The sequence below is a fragment of the Triticum dicoccoides genome, chromosome 4A (assembly GCF_002162155.2).
Source record: "Triticum dicoccoides isolate Atlit2015 ecotype Zavitan chromosome 4A, WEW_v2.0, whole genome shotgun sequence".
In the NCBI taxonomy this organism is placed as follows: Eukaryota; Viridiplantae; Streptophyta; class Magnoliopsida; order Poales; family Poaceae; genus Triticum; species Triticum dicoccoides.
Window position 1 is genome coordinate 160,492,964 of NC_041386.1, and position 8,262 is coordinate 160,501,225.

At 44.5% G+C, this 8,262-nt stretch overlaps 1 protein-coding gene across 1 annotated transcript; it reads left to right on the plus strand.

Moving 5' to 3' along the window:
• Positions 1–314: 314 nt before the first annotated feature.
• LOC119283468 lies at positions 315–2,697 on the plus strand. Its single transcript, XM_037563010.1, has 5 exons — positions 315–1,675; positions 1,763–1,855; positions 1,929–1,997; positions 2,077–2,145; positions 2,255–2,697. The coding sequence occupies exons 1-5, from the start codon at positions 315–317 to the stop codon at positions 2,463–2,465; spliced, it is 1,803 nt and encodes a 600-aa protein (XP_037418907.1). The 3' UTR covers positions 2,466–2,697.
• Positions 2,698–8,262: the final 5,565 nt, after the last annotated feature.

Genomic DNA, 8,262 nt, shown 5'->3' on the forward strand with positions numbered 1-8,262 from the left:
GGATGAAGATAAGTGTCCATGGAGGATATATGCTTCTACAATGGAAGATGAGTGCACAGTAATGGTAATTTTCTAACTTTACTCATGTGTGCTTAGTTTGTGGTCATGGTCTTTACTCTAGTACTAATTTTCTATGTTCATCTTTTGTAGGTGAGAAAGAACCCTTGTGGTCATGATTGAGGAATGCAAACAAGCGGTGGATATGTGAGCACGTGAAGGACTGGCTAATTGAGGATGCAACTCTAGGACCAAAGGCATTGCGAAAGAAGCTTAAAGAGCATCATGGAATCGACATCAACTCTAAGAGAGTCTATATGGGTAAGCTGCTAGCCTTGAAGGAACTATATGGTGATTGGGATACAAGCTTTGATAATCTTTATAGTTTCAAGTCGCAAATTGAAAGTTGCTGCCCCTGTAGCATAGTGATCATTGATCATCACACAATAAAAGATAAAATCAGATTTAAAAGAATTTTTGTTGCTTTGAAGCCTTGCATCGATGGGTTTCTTAATGGCTGCAGGCCATACTTGGCAGTAGATAGCACCTTCTTGACAGGCGGGTTCAAGGGGCAGCTGGCTAGTGCTACCGCCGTTGATGGCCATAGTTGGATGTATCCAGTTTGTATGGGTGTTTTTGATTCTGAAACTAATGAGAATTGGACATGGTTCATGCAAATGGTTAGACAAGCCATAGGATCCCCAAGGGGTTTAACCATATGCACCTATGCTGGACAACCAGTGATGACAGGTGTAAAAGAAGTGTTCCCAGAGGCTGAACATAGGGAATGTATGTTTCACTTGGTGTCCAACTTCAAGAAGAAGTTTCATGGAAAGGTGTTTGATGACCACCTTTGGGCTGCTGCTTACTCATGGAACCCATATATATTTGAAAAAAATTGGGCTGCAATGGACATAGCAAAGCCAGCGGCAACTGCATATCTTAGGAGGCGGCACACTAGGTTGTGGTCTAGGAGTCAGTTCCCAACAATTTCCAAGGTGGATTATGTTACAAACAACTTGGCTGAGTGCTTCAATAATTGGATTAAGCATCACAAGTCCTTGAACTTGGACGACTTCTTTGGTAAGGTTAGGCAGATGATTATGATCATGTGGAACCGAAGGAGGAAAGTAGCAAGGAAGTTGGTTGGGTTGATTCTTCCCCACATAATTAAGAAGTTGAATGCAAAGACTAGAGAATTAAACTTGGAGGTGGTAGAAAGCTCAGAAGAAGTCGCTGAAGTGACAGCATTGGGAGGCAGCGGCTTTAGGTTTGTGGTCAACTTGCTTGACAGGACATGTTCTTGTAGACAATGGCAAGTTTCTGGCCTTCCTTGCAAGCATGGTCTAGCATTTATCACATCTCTTATCAATGCACACATACAGAATTATGTGGACTTGTATTACTCCATTGACAAATTTAGGGCAGCCTATGATCAACTAATTCCTGCCATGGTTGACAAGAACCAATGGCCTAAATCTGACCATGGATTCTTCATGTTTCCACCACTACTAAAATCCACGGCGGGTAGGCATAAAACTAAGAGGTATAAAGGCTGTAGTGAGAAGAAAAGAAAAAGCGGCCAACACTTATGCCCTATTTGTAAGGACTATGGGCATCATTGGCATAAATGCAAGAAGGGTAACCCAGATGACATTGCTGCTATTTTAGCTGTGAGGTAATAAATATAATTGTGTAACTTGCTTCACTTGCATTTTTTTGTAAGCAGCCATACATGTTAACTACTTTTTTGTTGCTCATGTAGAGGACCACCAAAGAAGAGGGCAAAGACCACCAAAGCATCAATTGTGCCTTGCGAGGATGATGGTCCAGCAGCCTCTATGTGCTTTCCGCCAAGGTTAGCCACTTTACACTCATGCTCATAATTATATGAAATCTCTGTTTGAATTCTAAGTAACTTCTCACAATAGCCAAAGCTTGGAACCTACAATTACGAAAAAGAGAAAACATGATAACTCAATTACTGGAGCATCAAAAAGGTAAGAACTAGTTCTGAATTTTGTAGTAGATTAGATGAAAGCTTGGTTTTGTATTCTAATTGCATTCTTCTCACTATAGCCAAATGTTGGATAAAACAACTAAGGAAAAAGGGAAAGGGAGTAAATCTGGATCCAGAGTAGCAAAAAGGTAATCTATGGTTGTTTCCGAATTTTATGTTATGTTATGCATTGTTCTATTGTTAACCTGGGCTACTATATGTGATGTATGATGTGCTGCCATGAATGTGTATGTGTAGATCAACAACTCAGCCCATTTGTGTGGCCAACAAGAAAGTATCTATTGCTTTGAAATTACATGCCAAAAGAAAAGGCAAAGAGGTTGCTGATAAGTTGCCACACCTTCCTATGGTGCCACATGACAGCCCTGCAATGGGCACACGTAGCAAAAAAATGAATCCTGCCAGCCCTGCAATGAGCACACGAAGCAAAAGGAGGCTTAGCTTGTGATTCTCATTGGATCCCTTTCCATATCATGGTTCATTTGGGAAACTTTTGAGCTGTTTATGTAATATATATGTGAACCTGGGCTTTTGTAAGTGCTATATGTGACCTTCATGTGTTGTATTTGACATGATGTGAACCTGGACTATTATATGTGAACTCTATGTGAACCTGAATGTGTGTAGAGGACTAAATATGTGGACTATTTCCGTATATGTGAACCTGGACCAAGTTTCTATGAACTTTTAGTTTGCATACATGTGAATCTGCTCTAAGTATATTATAATTTGTGCATATATGAACTGTACATGGGATATATAATCAATATACAAGGGAGGTTCTGTCCAATTATCCAATTAAAATTAAAGCTGTGCTAAATAGCAGATTTGGTTTCATTTGGTAATGTATTCAAGACAAACGGATCACATCACCATTGCTTTTGACTTCTAGTTCACAATTTTGGTCACAAACTACACCAAGGGTAAAAGGACTTTTCATGTCGGATTTAACGGTGTTAGTTGCCAAAACTGACGGAAATGTCATATAGGGAACAAACTGAAGTTTGAGTGCCAGAACATGAAGAATTTTTTTACTAGGGCCAAAAAGGGAACCAAAATTTAAGAAAGGGTCAAATAAGGAATTCTCTCTTCATGATTTACATGTTGTCAAGAATGAGATATCTTAAATCCATCAATCTCTTCATTGGAGTTATCTTGGGTTATGTTTCACCTAAAACCTTCCCTAAGGAATGTTGCTATTTATGGTGTTATCGATGATCCAAGTTTCCTCCTATTCTTGCGATGAAAGATGTTTTCATCTCTCCGTCGCTCTCAAGCAAGCAATTGTTTTCGTTTGTGGAAGGTTTTCACCTCAAGTTTTTGAGATGTTTTCCATAAGCCCTCAACAAGCCTGTTCTTTTCGTTGTTGATTTCCCAACGACTCCGTTCAATCCTTCTTTTTAAGGATGCTCTCTCAAATTCATTTGAGGTAGAACATGTTGTTTTCTTCTCCGTTCTTTTCATTGCATTTTTTCATTTCTTTCAGAGGCATTATGATGATGCTCTCTTCACTCATCATCTCGTATTGTGAAGATCATGTTCTTCCCTTTGCTTATCCATTCAACCGGAGTGTCGTGTTTTCATTCCAGTTCTATCATCTTATCAAGTTTTACCTCCTTTCTCAACCAGAGTGCTGTCTGAAATCTTTCTTACCCCTTGTGCCATTCTTTCAATAGTTCCAGAGGCAGCGTGTTGTTGATTTCATCAAGTATCCTCTCATCTTGTCAGCTTCTTGTTAATTCCTTCCATTCGCAGTCGGAGTGCTGTAAAACTTATACCATTCTTTTTCCTCCTCTATTTTGTTTTAACCGGAGTGTTGTCGTAATTGATCTTTATCGTTCCTTCTGCATCTTGTTTCTACTGGAGTGCTTGCATGTACTTCTTGTCCTTTGTAACACTTTTCTTATGCCTTTCAACCTACAAGTTCCTAGTAGTGTTCCTTGTTCCTCTTTTCTAATGGAGTGTTTTCAACTTTGTTCATCTCCGTTGTATTCTTTTCTCGAAATTGTTTAACCTCTCAAGGTTCTTGGTTTCACTCGTTTGTCAAAGAAGCAACTTTATTTTACCTCTTCCTCTTCCGTTTCTCCCCGGTGCCATCCTAGATATCGGGACGAGATCCTCTCGTAGTGGTGGAGTGTTGTGACGCCCCGAGGCCGATGCGCCAGGTGTCTTCCAGTCATTCGTTATTGTTGCCATGTCATTTTCTTGCGTGTTGCTTTTTTACCATGTCATCATATGCATTGCATCATCATGTTTTCAAAACTTGCATCCGTCCAGGTTCCCCCACTTCCGTCTGTTGTCCGTTCTGAGCCGAGACACACTTGCACGCGCCCGCAACACGTCCGAAATATTATTTTATAAGTGGCCGGAAAATGTTCTCGGAATGGGTTGAAAGTTGGCATGCGGTGTTGTTATGTTGTAGGTAGGCCGCCTGCCAAGTTTCATCGCATTCGGAGTTCGTTTGATGCCCCAACGGATAACTATAGCGACATTATAGTTGGTCAAAACGTCGGACATTTTCGGTCTCCGGAAACAGTTGTCGGGCTGCACTCCTCTCCTCTCATCTCAGCCCAACCTCTTTTTACAACCCACCTAAACCCCCCTCCGTTCCGGACCGTCAGATCGCGATCGGAGGCTCCGAAACGCTCCTAAAACCCCCCTAAACCCAAACCCTAGCCATCCCTGCAAATTTGGCAGCCTAGCCCTTCCCCTACCTCCCTGCCGCCTCCCTCCTCAAATTCCGTGCCACCAACCGCCTCCCCCTCGTTTTCCGGCGCCAGCCACCGTCGTCCCGCCACTTGGCGAGCCTCCAATGGCCGTGCCGCCACCTGAGACCGTCAGCGCGCCTCCCCAGACCAGTAGCAAGCCGCCACGCGTCGCCCCAGCCCCTCCCTCGCCCCTCCAGCCGCGCGGGCCCGCCCCGGGCCGATCTGGGCCCAAGGAGCCCGCACCGTGCCTCACCTCCTCGCCCGCTTCCCCGCCGCCAAGCGCCGCCCGCCGGAGCGCGCCCCTCCTCGTCGCCCCGCCACCGTCGGCTGGCTCCGCGGCCGCCGAGCCTCAGGCCAGCTCCGCCGCCCCTCCTCTACATCTTCCTGCCTCTCCCTAACCTCTCTCCTCTCCCCTGCAGTGCTCCTCACCGCCGCCGCCATGGAGTTCGTCGCCGGCTCCCTACTGCCGCCCTGCTCCGGCGACGGATCCGGTGGGATCCGGCCCCCACCGCCCAGATCCATCCATCCCTGACGGGATCCGCCTCCCTCCATCGCCGAAGACGCGCCAAGCCACCGCCGTCATCCCGCTCCGTGCGGAGGAGCGCCGCCGCCCGTCGTCGACCCTGCAGGCGTCCGTTGACCGTGTCGAGCCCACGTGGGCCGGCTTCACACCCCTCTCCAGCGGCCTGCTCCAGCGCCCCCTGGGCCGCCTCCATCGACCTGGGCTGAGCCCAGCTAGGTGAGCTGCAAGACGCCCAGTGGGCTGTTTCAGATGTGGCCCGAGACATTTTTTTCCGCAGATTATTTTGATATTAGTCCTGAGACTGCAGTTTTCACAGAAAGGTCCCTAAACTTCATGCATATAATAACTTAATAACCGTGCATCAGTTTAAAATGATTTATATATGAAACTTGCTTAGAATTTTGTCTAGACTCATAATATCCAACTTTCATCTATGTTTGAAATGTTTAAAATTCCGTTTGGTTAAATTTGCTCCTATGCCATGCTAAAATGATTTAATTCATAACTAAATAACCGTAGCTCCAAACCTAACAATCTTTATATGTAAATGGGGTAGAAAAATGCCTAGTTTAACATGGTGTCATTACTTTGCATGTTTAATAACTCTAAAATTGTGTTTAGGGCAGAACAGTACCATAACCAAAATTATGCACATGGGGATTTTTCGGACTTGTTGCTTGTTGTTCCGGCCTCATTTAAACTTGCCTAGATAGGTAGTTTTGTTGTGCTTCACCCCTTGCCATGTTAATCATCATTTAATATTGTTGATTACATAAACGAGAGGAACTAAATAATTGACGTGGTGTTTCGTCAATATGCAACGGAGTTGCATATTGAGCTCCACTAAATTTGTAGTGTTGTTTGTGCACTTTGCCATGCCATGCTTCATTAAACCGGACATGCATCATACTTGTTTGCGCATCGTACCATGCTTATGTGATGATTTTTTACTATGTTATTTGCTTCTTTCCGGGTTGTTTCTCTCGTTAGCTTCGGTTCCATTCCGGAGTTGTGAGGATCCGTTCGACTACGTCCTTTTTGTCTTCTTCATGGACTCGTTCTTCTTCCTTGCGGGATCTCACGCAAGATGACCATACCATCGAAATCACTTCTATCTTTGCTTGCTAGTTGCTCGCTCTTTTGCTATGCCTATGCTGCGATACCTACCACTTGCTTTATCATGCCTCCCATATTGCCATGTCAAACCTCTAACCCACCTTTCCCAGCAAACCGTTGTTTGGCTATGTTACCGCTTTGCTCAACCCCTCTTATAGCGTTGCTAGTTGCAGGTGAAGATGGAGTGTGTTCCTTGTTGGAACATGTTTATTGTTGGGATATCACAATATCTCTTATTGAATTAATGCATCTATATACTTGGTAAAGGGTGGAAGGCTCGGCCTTATGCCTGGTGTTTTGTTCCACTCTTGTCGCCCTAGTTTCCGTCATACCGGTGTTATGTTCCTTGATTTTGCGTTCCTTACGTGGTTGGGTTATAATGGGAACCCCTTGACAGTTCGCCTTGAATAAAACTCCTCCAGCAAGGCCCAATCTTGGTTTTACCATTTGCACTAACAACCTACCACCTTCCATTGGGTTCTGCAGACTCAAGGGTCATCTTTATTTTAACCCCCCGGGCAAGTGCTTGTCTAAGTGTTGGTCCGAAACAGAGCCACTTGCGGCGCCACCTCGGGGAAACTTGAGGGCTGGTTTTAGCTGTGCGTAGTGTTCATCTATTGTTGCCCTGAGAACGAGATATGTGCAGCTCCTATCAGGATGTCGGCGCATCGGGCGGTCTTGCTGGTCTTGTTTTACCATTGTCGAGATGTCTTGTAACCGGGATTCCGAGTCTGATCGGGTCTTCCTGGGTGAAGGAATATCCTTCGTTGACCGTGAGAGCTTGTGATGCGCTAAGTTGGGACACCCCTGCAGGGTTTTGGACTTTCGAAAGTCGTGCCCGCGGTTATGGGCAGATGGGAATTTGTTAATGTCCGGTTGTAGAGAACTTGACACTTAACTAAATTTAAAATGCATCAACCGCGTGTGTAACCGTGATGGTCTCTTCTCTTCGAAGTCCGGAAAGTGAACACGGTGTTGGAGTTATGCTTGAACGTAAGTAGTTTCAGGATCGCTTCTTGATCATTTCTAGTTCACGACCATGCCTTGCTTTCTCTTCTCGCTCTCATTTGCGGAAGTTAGCACCATATATGCTAGTGCTTGCTGCAGCTCCACCTCATACCTTTTCCCTACCCATAAGCTTAAATAGTCTTGATCGCGAGGGTGTGAGATTGCTGAGTCCCTGTGACTCACAGATTACTTCCAAAACCAGTTTGTAGGTGCCGATGATACCGTACAGGCGACGCTACCGAGCTCAAGGAGGAGCTCGATGAAGATCTTGTTCTTTGGGTTGTTTCGTTTTAGTTGATCAGTAGTGGAGCCCAGTCGGGGCGATCGGGGATCTAGCATTAGGGGTGGTCTTCTTTTATTTTAGTTCCGTAGTCGGACCTTGATTGTATTATGGATGATTGTAATGCTTGATTCATGTATTGTGTGAAGTGGCGATTGTAAGCCAACTCTGTACCTCTTTCTTATTCAGTACATGGGATGTGTAAAGATTACCCCTCTTGCAACATTGCCTACAATGCGGTTATGCCTCTAAGTCGTGCTCTGACACGTGGGAGATATAGCCGCATCGTGGGTGTTACACGGTCATACGACAAACCATTAAATTTGAAGAAACATGGAGAAGTCTAATCGATATCAATTCTATTAGTATGAAAAACAAGTAGATGTGAGTAAACTCTAAAATATGAGTTAACATTGTATTAAGTGGGAAATCCTAAAAAGAAGTTTAGCATAGAGTTAACACTGTATTAAGTGGGAAATCATAAATACATACAAACCGGACAATATGGCATACCGCATGGAAAAAGAAAACACTACCACATACACGGCACCGCATGACGCGCCCTTCCTCTCACCTGCAGCATATGAAAAACAACTGCAAATTTATTATC

Coding starts and splice junctions, on each gene's coding strand:
- LOC119283468 (XM_037563010.1), top strand. CDS start 315: ATGGGTAAGCTGCTAGCCTTGAAGGAACTATATGGTGATTGGGATACA. Junction 1,676..1,762: donor GCTGCTATTTTAGCTGTGAG/GTAATAAATATA, acceptor TTGCTCATGTAG/AGGACCACCAAAGAAGAGGG. Junction 1,856..1,928: donor TCTATGTGCTTTCCGCCAAG/GTTAGCCACTTT, acceptor TTCTCACAATAG/CCAAAGCTTGGAACCTACAA.